This window comes from Henckelia pumila, unplaced genomic scaffold, assembly GCF_033568475.1.
Source record: "Henckelia pumila isolate YLH828 unplaced genomic scaffold, ASM3356847v2 CTG_461:::fragment_3, whole genome shotgun sequence".
In the NCBI taxonomy this organism is placed as follows: domain Eukaryota; kingdom Viridiplantae; phylum Streptophyta; class Magnoliopsida; order Lamiales; family Gesneriaceae; genus Henckelia; species Henckelia pumila.
In genome coordinates this window covers 14,372,776-14,393,195 of record NW_027331831.1, presented here as the reverse complement: position 1 = coordinate 14,393,195, position 20,420 = coordinate 14,372,776, and the positions used below count along the sequence as shown (strand labels likewise).

The following is a 20,420-nucleotide window of genomic DNA, read 5'->3' as shown; positions in this document are numbered from 1 at the left end:
TTAGAAAACAAGTATTCCATTTCATCTTCCCATTCAAGTGCTACTCAACTTCACTGTATATATATTCCTTCAACTTTCTGAATGTATTTCCAAATACTATTTCAAATTTAAAAAAAATTGTAAAATTATTCTTACAATTTTCATGTTGGAAAGAAGTGATTACTCAACCAAATAAGACCTAAAATTTGGTAGTTCTGAGTTGAGGAGCCTTTTGCTAATTTTGCAGGTGGTAGAAGCAGGATCTGTTTCCTTTGTATCTGGTGCTGAGGCAGAATTTTCTGTTTTTCACAAGGGAAATCGGTTTCATCTTCTGAGTGGGATAATGAATTCTGGTGTCGGTCCCGCGAAAGATATTTTAAGAGGGTTTCAGCTTCAGGATTTGTATGATTTTTTTGAAATTCAGATAAATGATATGCAGGTTAGTGGGCATCTATTATAAATTAATTAATTTGTCAAGGGTTACGTTCAAAATGTCATGTCCTGCAGATGAAATTATTGACTCCTTCAGCCACAGTTCCTCTTTTTGAGAAATTCAATGCTTCAACGAGCTTGGCATCCTGTATTTTACGTGATGAACCAGTACTCAAAACATTGGAGGTAGGTGTAAACCCTCCAGTATCTTGATTTAAAGCATATTTTCATGAAGCATACAATTAAGAAATTGTGCACCACCAGAACCACTAGAAACAAATTATCTCAATCACAGTAATCCAATCCTATAAATTTGTTTTTACAAAACTGATAAGATAACAAATCGTTATCATTTTCTGACACATTTTATCACCCCCCTCAAGCTGGTGAATATAGGTTGTTTATTCCAGCTTGGCAATGATCCTTCCAAACGTAAGACTTTGGAGTCCCCTTGGTCATGACATCAGCTAGGTGTCCTTTGGTTGAGATGTAAGGTTACAAATGAGGCCACTTTCTAGCTTCTCTTTGATGAAATGCCAATCCACCTCAACATGTTTGGTTCGAGTATGTTGTATGGGATTGCGAGCAATGTTGATGGCAGATTTGTTGTAACAATAGAGCTTCATGGATCCGTTCCACTTTATCTAAGATCTCCTAAAGTAATCTCGATCCACAAAAGTTCACTCATCTCTTGAGCCAAAGCAAGGATTCAGACTAGGGATACGATCTAGCCACTACATCCTGCTTTTTACTCCTCCAAGAGACTAAGTTCCCAAATAAGTTTTCTAGTTATAAAAAAATCTCTCTCTAGAAAAAACCCTCCCGTCGCGATGACTTCGCCTCGCCCATCCCTTTCCTTCTTCCCTTCAGACTTCCGGCCATAGGACCGACCGATCTAAGACTTTATCTCATCTTTCCGTCTTGACTTCTTCTTCTCTATCTCTCCTTCCTTCCCTACCCCTTCTGAATCCCGAATCCCTCTTTCTCTCGATTACCTTCCTAGAATCTTTCTTCTATCCTTTTTCCTAGCTTTACTCTGACTTCGAGCCGACGAGACTTTTCGAGTAGGATGCCGAGGCGGGCTGGGAGTGGGCAGTCCAGATCGGGGCCGTATGAGAGAAGGTCAACATGAGCGACGAAGGACGCCAAAATTGAGCAGAAGGTGTTCATAATCAGAATGGGCCAGAGAGGGGCTTCGATCTGCTTGACAGAAAGAACGAGGAAAGCTAGTTTCGTCCTGGAGTTAGATTTGATCTGTGCGAGGTGGCTATGGACGAAACTTTGGGAGTTTATCAAAAACCCTAAATCAAGTCCCGTCTTCAATAAATTCCGAGGACAGGAAGCTGTTGTATCTACGCACAACTATTTCAACAGTAAAGGCAGGTTTCTGGAAGTGTTCAAAATAGCACAGGGGGGATTCAAGCAGCGTATAATCGTTCCCAGTGGTCGTGCAGAGGGTGGCTGGATTAAGCTGGCTAATCATCTACGATTCTTTTTACAAAGGGAGAATGTCAATGCTTCGGCTCATGTCAGAGGTAGAAAGTGGTTGAGACATCTAAGCAACGAGACACCAAGAATCTGGAGATCATGGAATCGCGAGATCTATTGGCTAATGAGAATATCCGCCCCTGCTCAGTCAAGGATTGGCAGAAAGCTATCATTATTACTAAGGCACGGGTCAACATATCTTGGGAGGCTGTGGTTTCTGTTTTAAGTAAGGCCGTTAAGAGGAGGATAGAGATATTCCCGTTTCAAGCCAATAAGGCAGCATGGTGGCCCAGCAATGCAGAAGAGGCGTCATATTTTGTGGGGTTGAAGAAAGGCTATTTCGACAAAGGGGTGACGTTGTTCTTTGAAGGATGGAGAACGGAGGTCAATAGGGAAGTAGAGATGTTTGCTTGTTGCAATAGCTGGGTGAGGATCTTCGGACTGCCTTGGGACTTATGGTCGAGTGAACTGTTCAGGAGCGTGGGGGAGCAGTGCGGGGGCTTACTGGATATTAGCCAAGACACTATCTTGCTTCGAGATTTGTCGGCCGCTAAAATTAAGGTGGTCGGGCCACAAGGAGGTTTCATCAACGGTTTTGTGCAAATATCGACACCTCGAGGCCTTATGATGGTGCGACTTGAAGTGGTATCGGTCAACCCAGCAGCTTATGATTACTATGAAAAGCGCTCTTACGCTCAAGTAGTGACGAACGGATCTAAAGGGACACTAGGACGAGGAGCAGGGAAGGAAGCAGTGGAAAAAGGAAAGGACTTCTTTTTGGGATTTGGTGGTGAGAGAGGATCGAAAAAGATTGAACTAGTGCATCCAGTAGATAAGTTAAAGGGGCAGGCTATTGTTAACAATCAAAATAGTGAAGAGGAGGAGATAGCTGAAAATACTACAGACAAGGGGATTCTTCATCGAATCTCAACAGAAGCAGAAGGCAGCGGCGATAGATCGTGGGGCTCAGTACCTATTCTAGGAGGTTGCCAAGTTAAAATACTCAAAAGGTTATGTCCAAAAATGGTGGGCGAGTTTCAGAAAAGAATAATACAGCCCTTGAGGGAGTTTGAAGAGGTTAGGACAGAGATAACTCCTAAAGAGGCTGGCAAAGTGTTGGAGAGACCTTCACCTCCACGTTTCGAGATTGTGTATTCAAGAAGACGAGCCCGAGCTGCAGTGATTAGAAACACGGGGAATAGCGAAGGCAACTGGTACATAGACCTGTTGGGAAATGGTTTACAAGGCAATACCAGTAATTGCATTGGGATAATAGAGGATGAATTTCTTCAAGAAACAGGGGGTGATTTGTCATCGGAGGATTCTGACTCGTTCCAAACTGATAGCTCAGTGGTAGGTGATTCTCTTGTCAATTCCCCGACAAACTCATGTCTCGAGGACATCAGGGGCATCTTCGCATCATATCCAGGTTCGTATTCTAATCCTTCACAGGGACACGTGAGCGATTCTGAGCCCAAGTCGGAATCGATGGCTATTCCAGTCAATTCCAGCCCTTTTAACCTTTCAAATCATTTGTCCCTTTCAGATGGGAGGGGGGTAGGTGCAGGGGGTAGAACCATGCCCGAGGGTGATTGATAAGCCAGTACTGTCGGAGGAGCGGGCGGGAATGGAGGAGGCTGTGGTGTTAGTGGCTATTAAGGAAGGCTTAATTAACGATTGTCTTGCTAGATTGGAGGTGAGAAGAGTTAGCTTTGGAAATCCAGAGGCTGTGGTATTACCTTAAGAAAGTTCAAGGAGTTGTTTACATAGGGTGTTACAGTTGATCAATGCGGATTTTTTCATGGAACATTAGAAGGGGAGGATCGAGTAGTAGGAGAGGGTTGATCAGAACAATCCTTCTTAGAGAGAAACCGGATATAGTGGTCCTTTTGGAAACTAAAAGGCAGCGGGTGGATAGGAGATACATAGCGAGCCTCTGGAAATCCAGATTTATAGAATGGGTGGAGTTACCAGCGTGGGGCAGATCTGGAGGCATTTTGGTGGTTTGGGACCCTCGGACTGTGGTGGTAAAGGATAATCTGATTGGGGAGTTCTCGGTCTCTATTAAAATAGAAAAGGATTCTAACGCAACGTGGTGGTTTTCGGCAGTCTACGGTTCGTGTGGACCAAGAGCTCGACAGAATTTCTGGGATGAATTAGCAGGTTTGAAGGTGATTTGCGGGCCATTATGGTGTGTAGGCGGAGATTTCAATGTGGTCAGAACTTAGTGAGAAATTGAATAGTAGCACTTTAACCAGCAGCATGAGATGCTTTGATACTTTGATTAATGAGCTAGAGCTGTACGACCCTCCGTTGTTGAATGCAAAATTCACATGGTCAAATATGCGGGCTTCACCAATCTGGTGCAGGTTGGACAGATTCCTGTTCTCGGGAGGATGGAAGGAGGCGTTCGGGTGCGGCAGACAATCAGTGCTACCGAGAATTACTTCTGATCACTTTCCTTTGATTTTGAATACATCGAAGGAAGAGTGGGGGCCTACACCTTTTAGATTTGAAAATGTTTGGCTTAAGCATAAGAACTTCAAGGAGGAATTCTTCAAATGGTGGTCAAGTGAAAATCCTCAAGGCTGGGAAGGATATAAATTTATGAGCAAATTGAAGGGAACGAAAGTGGAGGTTAAGAGATGGAATGTATAGAGTTTTGGGAACTTGGATAGGAGGAGATATGAGCTGGAGAATAAGATTCAAGCGCTGGACGTTCAAGAGTGGGAAGGAACGGGATCAGATACCTTGGTGGAGGACATAAGAGTTTTCAGAACTGAGCTAGAAGAGTTAGTATGTAGGAAGCTGCAAATGGAAGCTCAGAAGGCAAAGGTGAAAAATTAAAGGAAGGGGACTGCAACTCAAAATTCTTCCATTCGTTACTAAGTCAAAGGAGAAGCAGTACATGTATAGAGAGTCTGGAACTGGAAGACGGAACTGTAAGCACAAATAAAGAGATTATTAGTTCGGCAATTATAGACTTCATCACAAAACATTATAGCAAATCAAAGAGAGGGGGATGGGGTGTTGAGGGGGTGGAATGGAGCGCAATTGACAGAGACTCTATGGAGCAGCTCGAGCTACCTTTTTCCGAGGATGAAATTAAAATAGCAGTGTTTGAGTGTGAAGGATCGAAAGCCCCGGGACCGGATGGTTTCTCAATGGAAATGTATAAGGAGTGTTGGCATACGATCAAGGAAGATTTGATGAGGGTGTTTAAGGAATTCTATGAGGGAGGGTATTGTGAACGGAGTAACGAATGAGACTTATATTTGTTTGGTACCAAAAAAGAAAGAATCACTGCACATTAAGGATTTTAGACCGATTAGCCTAGTCACCAGTCTTTACAAGATAATCGCTAAGGTACTAGCGTCGCGTCTCAAGAAGGTGCTAGAGATCATCATTGCACAATCACAGAGCGCTTTCATTGAAGGTCGTCAAATCTTGGATTGTTGCTAAGAAGAGAGGTTAGGTATTCAAGGCGGACTTTGAGAAAGCCTATGATAACGTTAATTGGCGATTCTTGGATTTTGTTCTCCATAAGAAAGGGTTTGGGAATAGATGGAGAAAATGGATTAAAGGATGTCTCAGCAATGTATGTTATTCAGTTTTTGTTAACGGTAGACCAACCGGTAAATTTAAGGGGGAGAAAGGGTTACGACAGGGAGACCTTTTATCTCCGTTCCTGTTTAACTTGGTGGCGGATATTTTGGGAAGATTGATTGACAAGGCAAAGTCTTTAGATATCTTTAGAGGCTGGGAGATAGGGAGGGATAGAATTGAGGTCTCTCACATTCAATTTGCCGATGATGCTCTGTTTTTTGCACATAATGAGAATCATGTGAGAATGCTGATGGATATCTTGTTCATTTTCTGTGATATGTCCGGATTAAAGATTAACAAGGAGAAAAGTGCACTGTTGAGCTGTAATTGTGAGAAAGAAGTGGAGGAAGGGTTGGCTAGGGAGATTGGTTGTGGGGTGGAATCTTGGCCCATTCAATACCTTGGAGTACCATTGGGAGGGAACCATTAAGGGTTTCATTCTGGGAACCAGTGAAATTCAAGATGTCTAAAAGGCTAGCTAGTTGGAAGAAAGCTTTTCTCTCGAGAGGCGGCAGACTCACGCCGATTTCGGCGGTCATGAATGCCCTTCCCTTGTATTTTATGTCGCTGTTTTGGATTCCACGAGGCGTTGCAGAGGAGATGGAGAAAATTATGCGGAACTTTTTGTGGGATGGATCGGATGGGGAGACCCATTGTCATCTGGTAGGATGGGATAAAGTTTGTAAACCAAAAGATAGAGGAGGCTTGGGAATAGGTAATCTTTGCCTTCGAAACAAGGCTTTGCTAGGTAAATGGTGGTGGCGATTTTCGACGGAGGGGGACACTTTTTGGAAGAAAATTATAGCGAGCAAATACAGAGTTCAGATAACGGTTGGGATGCGGGATTGGCTAGACACAACACTTTTAGAAGTCCGTGGAAATTCATATCGAGGACGTATCTGGCTTTCAGTCACTCTGTGAGGGCTGTGGTAGGGGGGGATAGATTTAGATTTTGGGAAGATTGCTGGGTGGGGAATTCTAGTTTTAAAGATCTTTTTCCTAACCTCTTTCAGATTTCTAGGGAGCACAATAGACAGATTTCTTTTTTCCTTTGTCGAGATCCATCTTTTTCTTCTAACTCTATATCCTGGAATTTGCATTTTCGACGCGATTTGAGGGATGATGAGTTTGGCCAGCTAGGTAATCTGCTGGAAGTTTTGAGGGGGGTTAACTTAATAGAGGGAGCGGAGGATGTGAGGAAATGGGTATGGAACAGCTCAGGCGTATTTTCAGTAAAGTTTTTCTACGAGTCCTTCTTTCCAGAGGAGCGATTCCCTAGCTTCTCTCTTTTTCACCCTATCTGGAAAGCCCTTATTCCGACAAAGGTTCAGGTTTTCTCATGGACAGCTGCGTTGGGAAGATTACCTACCTGTGATTTGATTCAAAAGAGGCTCCCGAATATCTCCCTTAGCCCGAACTGGTGTGTGCTATGCAAACAGGGGGGAGAGACTCAGGATCACATGGTTATTCATTGCCCGTTCTCTGGCTCCTTGTGGAACCTTGTTCTCAAGGAATTGGGATTTTCTTGGGTAATCCCGAACTCAACAAAAGACCTTTATGCAACTGATTTAGGAGCTCGACTTGGAGAGAAAGGGAAAGTTTTTTGGTTAATAGTGGTTCATTGCGTGTGTTGGTCGTTATGGCTGGAGAGGAACAGAAGAATTTTTGAAGATAGTGAAGAATCAGTGAAGGAAATTTGGTACAAGATCAAATTGAGAGTATCCATGTGGGCCCACAAGGGTTCTAAATTTCAATCTTTGGCTATTTTAGACTTGTACAGGGATTGGAAACTGGCTTTGATTTAGTTTGATAACTGTGGTCGTTTGCATTGGATAATAGTTAGCTTCTGTGGACCACTAGTCCACTTTTTGTAAATCTTCTAATCTAATTTTATATATAACATTATAGTTTCCTATCAAAAAAAAAGGTTCCCACCTAAAAATACGCAAAAACCAGTTGATCTCCGACCTAATACTGATCAATCCCACATAATCTGCATCTGTGCTAGCTTCCAAGGTTATGTTTTCTCCTCTTTTGAATAACAACCCTCTACCTGGACAAGCCTCCAAGTACTTCAGAACCCTATATACTGCCAGAAAGTGAGTGGTCCTTGGATTGTGCATTGATCGACTTATGATACTTGCTGCACGAGTGATGTCGGGTGAGAATGCGATATATATATCAATCTCCTCGCTAGTCTTTGATATTGTTGTTTGTCTACGGGTTCATCGCAGTTGCTTCGCCTAATTTTTGATTGACCCCTATTGGGGTGTCTACTGGTTTGCTTCCTATCTGCCTGTCGGTTCCAGTAAATATACAACATATTTCTCTTGAGACACAAACATGCCTTCTCGCACAATGCATCAGTATGCATAGAAACATCTATATCGAAGTATAGAATGATAACACTGAACCATACCTGAACAGGCTGCTATTTATTCGAAACTAATTAGTGTAATAAAGAATAAAAACAGATGTTGGCATACACATTTTTTCTGTTTCGATCTCTTTTTACCTCTTATTTGTTATTTGTTGGTTTTTTCAGATAGGTGTTCAAGTCCCATCTGTTTCTGCCCACTTCTCGGCTCTCACTTATGGGACACTTCTGGGATTAGTTGAACAGTTTAAGCTGCCTCATCCTTCATCAGACTCTGCTGTTTCACTTGATCTCAGGTCAAATGGCCAGGATAGCTCAATGTATTTTGGGTGGTTGTCTATCAATGCTAGTTTGGGTTTCATTAATCTGCTAGTTAATCTCGAAGATGATGTACCTGATGGCTGCACCATGAAGCTCCTTTGTCAGATGCTTGATGTTCGGTATATCGCTTTCTTGCCCTATTCTCCACGACCAAGGAAACCGAGTCATTGTTATTTGTGCAGTTTTTTCTAGCATGTGATCCATGTTTATGGTGAAGCCAATAGTGATTCTTGGTTTTTTTTCTGATGTTTGGTTGTTTTTTCATTCTTTTTTGGGATTGTACCTACGTTTGGCCATTCATAAGCATGTGTTAGTTCTCAAAAGCTTCTACTCCTGTGAAATCTTTACTTCTCCTCAGTAAATCAACCTCTGTTAAAATGTATTTATCTTTGATCTTACTCAGAATTATTACATTTGGTCAAAAGGTTGTTACATTGTGGTATTAGGTGTCATATCTGCATGAAAAGTTGGAAGTATTGAAGTACAAACAAATAACAAATGATAGCAATGAGATTAAGATAGAAGGATTTGCTTGATAATTTCATTCGCTAGAACCAACTTAAATATCTATTTACTGCTTCATCATTTGCCTGCAATGCTTAATACATAATCGATATATATGAGTTTATGAAATAAAGAACATCGTATAGTATTTGTTTTGAGAGAGATTTTTCAATCAAGAATACTGAATATTTAGGATATACATACTCGGAATTAGCAAATATGTAAGATTGACTAATAGCACAGTAAGGAAAAACATAAAAAGTCTACCAGTGACTATTACCCTCTGGTCGTTTCAACTTTAGAGAAGCTAGACTGCACTTATATGAACTCATGTATCTACTCTTTGGAATAAAATTAATCTAAATTTAATTAGAATGATTGTCAAAAGTGAAATAATTGATAAAGATTACAACATAATTTAAGAATAGTAATAGAAAACTCTATGATTAAGATCATCCATTTCTTTATGTGGCGTTAGACTGTCATACTATGGCTTGTAGACAGAATTGTTGAAAGTGAAAGCGTAGTGGGTCATCCTCGTAGGGTTTGTTTGTAGTTTCATTGCAATTTCCAGCACCCTTTTGCTGCTAGCATCAGACGCCGAAACTTTTTAAATTTTTATCTTTGGACTCTGACAAACCATTTGGTGCAAAGACAGCTTAGCAATTCAATGCCTCCATATATGAAACTTCTTTTCCTTCTTAGCAATTCAATGCCTCCATATATGAAACTTCATTTCCTTCTGTTGCAGAAAAGTGTTAGAACAAGTTTCTTGCAGCAGTAGAGACTCTGATTGTGTATTGAAATGCATTTTTCTTTGAGTTTTGCAATTTCACTTCTGCCAGCTTAAAACTACCACAATCAGTAAAATTAAATGTTGTAAAATTGCTACGGAGTTGTACTTGAAATCTCATTTAACGTCTATTTTGATATGCCTGCTTTATGTGATAATTTTGTAATAGCAAACCAGTATGAAGAAGATTTTTACTTGAATTTCAATCATTAAGGTAAAGTTCGGATGTTTATTTAGTTCATGCTTCTGAGCTTGTGGGTTTCGAAACAGCATTGTGTGGCAATAAATGTGAACTTAAATGGTCGTCGATGAGTTTAAATTTAATGATGCTATTTAAATGGGTATTTTTATTCACCTCCCATATACTTTTTGTTTTTGGCATTCACCTCCCTTGCATGCTATAATTTTTACACTTGATAAGGGAGATGAGTGTCAAATGCATATAGTGTAGGGGAGGTTAATGCAAATGACCCCTGTTTAAAATACATTGCATGGAATGTTTGTAGTTCCTGAATTCACATACGGCCACACAGATAACTAGAAATTGGAGCAATCATTAATTTCCATCGTGTTTGACATTATTTCAAACTGGGTTTTCTAGGTAAGAGATTTTCACCTTAATGTCATGCTTCATAACTTGAGGTCTAGAGGGGTTCAAATTCAAACCAAAATTATGGAAGAGAATAGATTTTTAGAATTCCTTGGAAAGGTGTGCTTGAAGCACATCACATTTTAAATAAATCTATTTTTACCATCCAAACACCCGCTGAATTTCAGGTATGATCAACGAGATTTTCCTGAGTGTTGGGCTTGTGTGAAAACTTGTAGAATAACTGCTAGATTGACAACAGATGATTGTGAAACTAACATCCTTTGCTCAGCTGGATGTATGGAAGGTTGTGACTCTGTGAGTTCAAACAACTTGGGTGCCAGTCTTAATGGTCAATTTGGACATTTGGGTGATCAAAGTTCAGTTGTTGATGGTTGCATTGTTCTGCATTATGAGGCTCACAGAAATGAGCATAGGTATTCAATAAGCGCAAGTGATCTTGAGATTCATTGCTATCCCTTCTTTGTTGGGCGGTTGATTGGATTTATGGAGAAAATTGCAATCAGCGGAACTTCTATTGAGGACAGGATGCCAGATGCAGAAGGTGCAAATGTCTCATCAAGCCAAACTTTGAATCTTCGGTACTACGGTCTTTCGAACACCTATGACAGTTCTTTTGAGCAAGCACATGTCTCACTTAATCATTCTCCTTCGTACACAATTGATAATCTTAGATCTCTCTCTAATCTGGAGAATAGAGCGGATGGTGTGTGGCCTAAAATGAGTGCAGCTCTATGTTTAGAAGACCCGAAGAACGGGGACCCAAAATTAAGCGTTACAGGGGAAGCAAAACTTCTTTCAGCTCCACCGATGAACTGTGGGCTTGATGCTGATTGTTCTCTACTAACTTCAGCGGTTGATTTACTTCTTGTCATTTTGAATCTTGGCAGTGTCACATTGCATTTTCATGATTCCTCATGCATTGTCGGAACTATTATGGTGCCCTTAGCAAAATCCGTAATTCACATTTCTGCAGACTTTTTGGACATAGTTTGTTCTACTGAGGGAATGGCTCTTTCTTCGTTATGGTGCTCTCAATTAATCAATGAATTTCTTTGGGGGCCCTTGTCACCAGATCTTTCTCCAATTCTAAACTTGCATCTGAAGAAAGGAAACACCAATGTGCAAAGTTCGCAACTTGAATTAAACTTTAACATCCAGAAAGTATCCTGCATGTTGCCACCTGAGTTTCTGGCGATAGTTATTGGCTATTTTTCACTTCCTGATTGGAGTTCTTATGCAAACAAACAGCCTTCTGTTGACATGAGTTGTGAAAACCCCAGTACAATTACGTATAAGTTTGAGATAGTAAATTGCAATGTGCTTGCACCTTCTAACGATGATTATTCGGAGTTCCTAAAGGTTAATATTTCACAACTTTGTATTATGTTTTCAGAAAACTGTGCTGGGAGTTCTGTAACAAGGGATATTCCGTCTGCAAGCTGTATTAGTGCTAGCAAGTTTGCTGATCGAAATAATTGTTTAGACTTCTATGGATGTGATCTATGTTTAACACTTTTAATATTGGAAAGTGATACAAGCAGTTCTTTAAGTAGATATCGAACTGTGACTTTGATAGCACCACTCAGCGCAGATGTATGGATAAGAATACCTCAAAATAATGAACTTTCCAATATCACATCTTATCCAATATGTATCATGGCTATGGTCAATGACTGCCAGCTTGATATTGAAGGTATGGAAATTTAATATTTTTGTGGTAGTTCATTTTGATGCCACTTTTGTTAGCTTCTCTCTTAATTTTCGTGCCTTCTCCTTTACAGAAGTATGTGCAATCTCCAGAATCAAGGCATTGGGCTATGTTGTTGATCAATTTTCATTGGTTGGCGAAGAATCCCAGATTTTTTCATCTGATGTTCCTCATTTTTTAAGGATGAAGAAACAACTCCATGAAACTGCTACATCTTTTTCTGAAGCATCGAGTCCGATCTTAAATGAGATGCGGTTCTGTGTAAGGTCATTATCAATGAGATTGCATCAATCGAAAAAGGTCCTACCCTATTCTGAACTGATGGCAGAGGCTGAAATGGAGTTTGTGTGTTCTATATCATTAGAGAATGGCAGACTATATTTTTTGGATATCTCATTCTCTTCTCTAGCACTATTTTCATTGGTGAACTGTGTAAAGCTTGCCGAATGCAGTTGCCCTGGCTTTGGTTCATCAGTTCTTGATTTAATTATATCAATGTCAGATGGTAGTGAAAATCATCTTGTTGTGTCCCTTCCTTGTTTGAATGTGTGGCTATACTGGTTTGACTGGAATGAGGTCATTGATCTACTTCATCTATACAACGAACAACTGGCAAAAGTGTTTGAGTCAAGCGCGTTGACAGAAATTGTGACCGACATTCCTAGTGATGCTAACAAGTATGTATTAGGTGATGGCTCAAATCATGAAGCATCACCAAATACAAATAGAATTTCTGGTTTTCCTTCTGTAACATTGGATAATGTCGGCCTGGAATTTCATTTGCCTGCTCGCGTTAACACGGCAGCCTATAACTCCTTTATTCATTCCCATATTCATAGTAAGCAACCTTTGGACAATCACCTTCGATTGCTATCTGAAATTCAAAATTGTTTTCTTTCCATTAGCCTGCAAAGCAGAAGCATAGAAGTGGCTGTTAATGGTAAAACTGTGACACTGACAATGAGTTCTGGAAATTTGAGTGGGATGCTAAGACTATTCGTGGAAGACAGTGCACAAACTTGGCCCCTTTTTCAACTGTCTAAAATTCAGTTTGAGGCAGAAATGTCTGAATATGAGATGGAGAATGTGATCATCAAAATGGTGGTTTTATGTGACAATGTGGACTTTTCACTCTCAAATAAAATATTGTACCTTTCATACTTTGGATGGTTCCAAAGATCTGAAGAAATGTCGACACAATTTATTTTCAAGAAGATGAACATTCAAGTGCAATCAAGAAAAATTTCTGTTCTTTTAACTGATTGGAAGGTAATCTAGTTCCTTTGAAGCCTCGTTTCTTCCGTATTAGGAAGGGGAAGTAGCCTAACCAGACATTTCTTTTATTTTTGTTTTGGCTTTGCTTTGCTATGCATGACTACTACACATTGATGAACGTCACAGAAGTGATAGCATAATTTAAACAATAATCAGACGACGTCTTATTATTGTTTAAATTGAGAATGTCGCAATCTCATATTTATTGAGAGATTGGGATTTTGCCTATTGTTGATATGATCAGGGTCTTGTTTAGACTTTTGTCGTCAGCGGGCCACTAGTCCACTTATTGTAAGTAATAGCCTTTACGTATATAGTAAAGTTTCGTTTCTTATAAAAAAAATTAATAATCAGATGGCCTCATCGAGGATCAAGATTAAGTGGAATAAAATAGCCTAAGCAAGTATGTGGCAGACTATAATTTTTTGTGCTTGCATCAGCATATAATAGTTTATTTTTTCCTATTATTTTACATGTGCCCTTTGTGTTTTGTAAAATATTTTAGTTCATTAATACATTATAGGACGCAGCACCACCCCCACTTAACCCCCCCCCCCCCCCCCCCCCATGCATCGTAATGGTGTTTTTTCAAAAAATGGAACAAAAGAACGTCTGAGTTTTGCTTCTTGATCCACTCGGATCATTGCAAAAGCCAATGTTGTGTTTATTTTCTTTCCTTTTTTTAGACCATAAAACTTCATATCTTGTACTTAGGTTGGTTAGATCATTTGTTGTATTGAAGTTTGGGCTTGTGCTTTGTAAAAATATTTCAGTCCATTAATACACTGGCATAACCCATGTATCCTAACTGCGTTTTCTCAACAGATTGAGAAATAAGCTTTTAGGTTTTTCTTCTTGATCCGCTGTGATCAATTTTAATTGATGTTACTTTGTTGGTGTTGGGCACTAGCATGCTTTTGTGGACCACTGGTTCACTGTTTGTATTCAAATCATTTCACATTATTAATAATATTCTAGTTTCTTATCAAAAAAAAAAAAATAGTTTCTTTTCTGGAACAGCATATGTAAAATTTATTATAATGTTTTCCTATTCTGAAAGGGTTCAGACTAGAAAAGTGTACTGTTTTTTAATCCTTTTCCACAGATTGTTGTAGTAGGATATTTCATAACAAGTAATTTATGACTGATACAGAATTAAACTCCATATGAAGGTGAAATTTCTCTTTCATTCAAAAAGAAAGTTTTATGTGACATATCTGTGAATAGTTGATAAATTTAGTTAGTGCTTCTAATGACTTGACATATCTGAATTTTATTATTTGTCTCTTTGTATCATCTCAGCAGACTTCTAGTGGACCATTGCTGGAATTTCTCATGAGAAACTTTACTTTTTTGTCTAATGTTACTGAGGATGAAACTGAAGGATCTGTTATGTGTGAACTCCAAGTGAACTACTATAATATTGACAAGGTAATGCTGAAGGAAAGATCATAATATCTTAGCTCTTGATATGTTGTTAAACTGTGGTGCTATTTGTTTTTGAAATTCTATTAGGTGTTGTGGGAGCCTTTTGTGGAACCTTGGAGTTTTCGGTTAAGCATGATCAGAAAGCATGAAGAAAGTGCTCTCTTCAATAATGCTATCATGACAGACATCAATCTTGAATCTAAAGCTCATCTCAATTTGAATATTAATGAAACACTCATTGAGGTATTCATCTTTTGGTTTTGTTCTTGTGGGAAAGGTTTTAATTGTCCCTTTAAAGTTCTGGATACATGGAGTTGTTTATACTTTATAGTAGTGATTGTTCATGACAATGTGTCATTTTAACTAGGCTCGCAAACACAAGTTATTCGTTGATTTACTGTGTGGGTTTCCTGTGCTGTTGTTTTCCTTTTAAAGTTTTTGTTCTTCTGAATGTTTAGATGTAGTTGCGTTCAAGTGTTAGACTGATGCGCTCAATATTGTTACTTAAAGGTTATCTCAAGGGCACTTGAAATGATCAAGGATGCATGGGGCCTCATTGAAATGACGGAAAGCCGAGAGCTCCCAACTTCTCAGATAATAAAAAATCCAGAAACTGCAAGATATGCTCCATACATGCTGCAAAACTTAACCAGTCTGCCCCTAGTATTTTATGTCTGCCAATGGCAATTTGGGGCTAATGAGTTGGATGTGTCCCCATCAGAAGGTGTCCTGCAGCCTGGTTCTTCTATTCTTGTTTACATCAATGAATCACCTGAGAAACTACTTTTGCGTTGTAGACCAAGACAGTCTTCTGACAGACTTAACGACAATCAATCACTTGAAGCAGCACAACGATATGTTATTTTCCAATTAGAGGGTACATCTATGCCATCTGTGCCTATTTCAATGGACCTTGTTGGTCGCAGATACTTTGATTTAGACTTTTCAAAATCATCACATTCTGAAGTTAATGGTGATACAAATACCATGAAAAGAAAAGTTCCAACAGACATGGGCGCAGATGCAGTTAGAGGATTTGTTATTCCTGTTGTAGTTGATGTTTCTGTACAGCACTATACAAAGTTGATGCGATTATATTCGACAGTACGTATCAAGTCCTACCTCGATTTGGATGTTTTTGGTTCATGCTAGCCTCTTAGAAACTATTTATTTTTTCAGGTTGTAATTTTGAATGCAACTTCTGTATCGCTTGAACTTCGATTCGACATTCCACTTGGTGTGTCTCCAAAGGTAATCTGATGAATTTATTCTCTCTCTCAAACACACACGCACGCACGCAGGTATTCAGTTGTTGGAGGGCAGTCGGGGGAATCCTTGTGCATTTGTTGTCGGTTTAAGTTCCTAATACCCATTTTTAATTCAGATTTTGGGTCCTATATATCCCGGTCAAGAGTTTCCTCTTCCCCTTCATTTGGCTGAAGCAGGCTGCATTCGATGGCGTCCTCTTGGTGACATGTACCTGTGGAGTGAATCTTATAATATCTCAAGTATTATCTCTCAAGATGTTAGGATTGGGTTTTCGCGGTCCTTTGTTTGTTATCCTTCTCACCCTAGCTGTGAGGCATTTCGCTGTTGCATTTCTGTGCTTGATCAGAGCTTGCCTCCAATTGGCAAATTAAAGAGAGTTTGTAGCCCAGTTGATCATGATCATGGTCACCAACCTTTGAATTATCAGAGTCAACCCATGAGTAATTTGGAGAGACCAAAAAATCGGTTGCTATATCAGGTGATGCTGACTAGTCCATTAGTGTTGAAGAACTATCTCATGAAGTCAATGTCTTTGACATTAGAAAATGCTGGTGTCAAGCGTAATGCCATCCTTTCAGAGGTCTGGTGCATATGGCTGCTTGAAATTATGTATTGATATAATGGATTTTGTGGTTCCTTGTGCCTTTCTAAAGTTTCTACTTGGAACTTCTGTTTGACTTTAAATGTACTTGTTATTTTCAGGTCGAAACTTCTTTCTTCCATATTGATTCATCGCATGACTTATCGATAACATTCAAAATGCATGGATTTAGGCCTTCAGTTCTAAAGCTTCCCCGTGCTGAAACATTTAGCACAATGGCTAGGTTCGGTGGAACTAAGTTATCTATATCTGAAGTAATTAGATTTGATCCTGAGATTTCAGATGGTAATGTTATTTTTATCGTTTATCAGTCAATAATTTTTGTATCAATAGATCTGTTGTTCAGATACATGGTTGCTTATTTGAATTGGTTAGGTCCATTATATGTTACCATGGAGAAGATGATGGACACGTTCTCTGGAGCTCGTGAAATATTAATATCCGTTCCCTTTTTACTCTATAACTGCACTGGATTTTCTCTAGCTCTTTCAAATTCCTTCAGTGAAACAAATGGATATAGCTGCATTCCTTCGTGCTATAATTTGGATGAGCAGAGCATGCTTGTCAAAAAGAAAGATGGTCTAGGTCTTATCTGCCCTAGCCAGGAATTGCCTGCAACAGGTGATAGCTGGTTGTAACGAAAAATAAATAAATTGCTGTTGACATCACACAACATATTTTTGACATTGTAAACTTCACTTGGTTCCTCTTCTATTTTTCCCAGGATCTACCTGTGAATCAAATTCAAGTATACCTGATTTTGCTGGGAATGATTGTATGAAGGTCAATGCCTACTTGTTTTCTCCTGATCCCAATTCATATTCTGGAGATATTCTGGTCAAGTTAGGAAGGTGGTTTCCTCCTGTTCAGGAAAGCTACCCCAAGTGCTCATGGTCTGCCCCATTTTCACTAGTCCCTCCCACTGGTTCAACTGATGTTCTTGTTCCTCAACCCTTCTCAACATCGGGGTATGTGATATCTGTTTGTGCTGTGGCTGCACCATTTTCCGGGAGCACAAAAATTATCACTTTCCAACCTAGGTATTTTCTTGAAATCGTTATTCTTTAGTTGATTATGAGCTTAAGCCCTTGCCCAGATAATTTTCTGGCTATTTATCATTCCAAATGGCATACTTGTTTGCTAATTTGACAGATATGTGATTGCTAATGTATGCACCAAGAATTTATGTTATAAGCAGAAGGGAACGAATTTTCCTTTCATTTTGGAAGCTGGACAACATTCCCATATTCAGTGGATAGATACAACAAGGTTTGTTGCTTTATGCTACTCATGAAGAAAAGTTTGGCCTATCCATTTGGATGCCATTCGTTCGGACTATGCGCATCCTTTTTGGCTGCATTTCAATTTTGATAATAGTTACAGTTTTGGTTTTGATGGATGAATATTGAATAAATGTGCATCCTTACGAATTTATCAAGGATACATTTTTAGAATCTTTCAACTCATTTTCAACATCACAACTTCATTTTTTCATAATTTCATAGGTTTGATCATATGACATGAGGAGCAAATTCATGTATGGTGTACCTCACATGCTCCTCGTTGGTAATCCACTTTCTGCCTTGCCTTTTAGGGAATTACTGCTGTCTGTTCGCTTTGACGAACCAGGTTGGGAATGGTCAGGATGCTTCACACCTGAACAGTTGGGCGAGACTCAAGTTAAAGTACGCAACTATATGACAACTGCTGCAAGCATGATACGTGTAGTAGTTCGGCGTGCTGACGTTTCTGATGGGGAGGAAACCATTGTGGGGAGCTTGAGTGGAAACTCTGACACAAACTTAATTCTTTTGTCGGATGATGATTCAGGCTTTATGCCATATAGAATTGATAACATCTCGAGGGAGGTTAGTGAATTTTTTTGGGTTTTGCGTTTGTTGGTGTATGTATAATTTTATTTTTGACGGTAATTGCTGAAAATAAGCTTACCATCCTAAAGGCTTGGAAAAATCTATTTATTTTACCTACCTGGTGTTTAATGTACTGAATAATAATGCTCTTGACATTTGTATATTAAGCGTGGTTGTTTTATAAGTGGAAGTTGATACCTCTTTGATACCTTCAGAGGTTGCGGGTATACCAGCCCAAGTGTGAATCGTTTGAGACAGTGATTCACCCTTACACATCTTCCCCTTTTGCTTGGGATGAACCTTGCTATCCACATATTCTCATTGTTGAGGTATGATTATTTTGGCTGTATTAGCTAATCTCTTTTAGGGATAAATTTCTTATTGATGTTTTGTCAGGTGCCTGGTGAACGTATTTTAGGATCATTTGCTATTGACGAACCATCTCCAGATTCACATGTGTACCTACCTACGACTTCAGAGGTACTATTTTATGTGCTCTAATATTTATCCGGTGTTAAAATTGCCTTTTTGTCTCTACACAAGATAATGTAAATTGTTAGAAATGTTCTCATCTAGGAAATCATGCAATTTTTTTTATCACTGCTATCGTTCACACTAAATTGGCATTTATGTAAATTCTACACCGTAAACAAATAACTATTATGTTTACTTTTCTATTAGCTTAATTAAATCTTATCAGCAAAATGATGACTGGTTGACGTTAAGAATGCACTCAAAAGCTACTTGATCTGAATGCTTTTGGACTCAATTTTAATTTGTGAAGAAAGATCTCCTTTTGAAAGTGAAAAATGCTCTAGGAGATTCCATGCTGTCCAAGTTGTGTTCTGCCCATATGGATTAGCATCCATTCAACTGAGGATAAGATATTAACACAGGCAAATCTTCAACATGGATTTACAGTAATTTTTGCTCGAGTGTGATATTAATATTTTTTTTATGTCGGTCGATTTGCTGTTGAAATAAAGGAATGGATTCTAAGGTCATTGACCAAAGATTTGGGTGGGGATTAAACTAACAAGCAAGCTAGATCAAGTACTAATAAATTGGAGTAATCCAACAGCTAGATCTCCTTACTTGATTCTTCCCTTGCTCTTTGTGTGATTCTTGTACTTACACACTCGTTCTTCTCCATCTCAGAGTCCAATTTTACTGTCGTACCACGAAAATAATGTACATAGCATTCAATATGTTGACTTTTCTTCATTTTTCATTCTTCCTCCAATATTTAGTCAATTCTACAGCCCGATAAGATGAACAAAACAAGTGAAATCAGAAGAATTAATGACAGATAAACAACGATACAAATTGCCCTTATGAATCATTATATTTTCATCCATTATTTTCGATGCCTTCAAAATGCAGAGTTATTGTCCACTCAACTACTTTCCTTCTTCCACAATTTCCATGCCCCTAGAGATCTTTATTATTTGGTTCAAGCATTTCTGAAACTTTTGTTGCACAGGGAGCCGTTTTCTTAGTTATATATATTCCTTCTGTGTTATGATCCTCAATCTTCATATTTCATATAAGAAAGCAAAACAACCGAATGCATACAAATGTGAATCGAAAACCCAGAGCTAAGCCTCTGTTGCCCTCTAGCTATGCTAGTAATTTCTCAAATGCAAAATATGCTGAATGAATCCTAAACTATCACGCCCCTTAGAATATATTTGCATCCCTAAGTAACTATCCGGCCCAACTATCTTAAGCCCATAATAATATAGGCCCATATTTGACTACTAAGCCTAATTCCCAGGTCGTAACAATACTCCCCTCCTTCAAATTAGCCTTGTCCTCAAGGCTAAGAGTTATAGGTTGACTCTTGTTCTCTTCCATTGCTTCAGCAAGTTGTTGACACAGAAGCCCAATTCCCATTGTTGATATATTCATTCCGGCTTGTAAAAACTCGTCATTTTCAATGGCATAGAGAGTAACTTCTTTCCCTCTGTCCCATTTCTTGTTAGCATCAATCAACCCATCAACTAGGATAATAAAGGAACATCCATTTCCCCCTTTTCCAGCCAAATACAATTGTTGAAACCCAGCATTTATGGCTAAAATCAGCCCTTGAATAGCATGACTATCCGCATCTAATTTGTCGCCGACATCATCCCAGAATTTTGCGACAGGAACA

The 20,420-nt window shown here is 39.1% G+C and overlaps 1 protein-coding gene across 6 annotated transcripts in view; it reads left to right on the top strand.

Annotated features, from left to right (window-relative positions):
* LOC140871362 (intermembrane lipid transfer protein VPS13) overlaps window positions 1-20,420 on the top strand; it is a 62,071-nt gene that overhangs the window by 35,203 nt on the left and 6,448 nt on the right. For 4 of the 6 annotated variants that reach the window (XR_012147680.1, XM_073273839.1, XM_073273837.1 and 1 more), the window contains 17 exons: window positions 227-418; window positions 487-597; window positions 8,051-8,322; window positions 10,278-11,806; window positions 11,895-13,090; window positions 14,399-14,527; window positions 14,612-14,767; window positions 15,035-15,628; window positions 15,704-15,775; window positions 15,909-16,373; window positions 16,496-16,679; window positions 16,770-17,015; window positions 17,119-17,434; window positions 17,547-17,663; window positions 17,989-18,262; window positions 18,481-18,594; window positions 18,662-18,745. Coding sequence is in view for 5 of the 6 variants with exons in the window: in XM_073273839.1 (XP_073129940.1) it covers window positions 227-418; window positions 487-597; window positions 8,051-8,322; window positions 10,278-11,806; window positions 11,895-13,090; window positions 14,399-14,527; window positions 14,612-14,767; window positions 15,035-15,628; window positions 15,704-15,775; window positions 15,909-16,373; window positions 16,496-16,679; window positions 16,770-17,015; window positions 17,119-17,434; window positions 17,547-17,663; window positions 17,989-18,262; window positions 18,481-18,594; window positions 18,662-18,745 (6,051 nt within the window). In the remaining variant the exon portion in view is untranslated. The remainder of the gene's footprint in view (window positions 1-226; window positions 419-486; window positions 598-8,050; window positions 8,323-10,277; window positions 11,807-11,894; window positions 13,091-14,398; window positions 14,528-14,611; window positions 14,768-15,034; window positions 15,629-15,703; window positions 15,776-15,908; window positions 16,374-16,495; window positions 16,680-16,769; window positions 17,016-17,118; window positions 17,435-17,546; window positions 17,664-17,988; window positions 18,263-18,480; window positions 18,595-18,661; window positions 18,746-20,420) is intronic. The other 2 variants (XM_073273838.1, XM_073273840.1) reach the window with 2 other exon arrangements.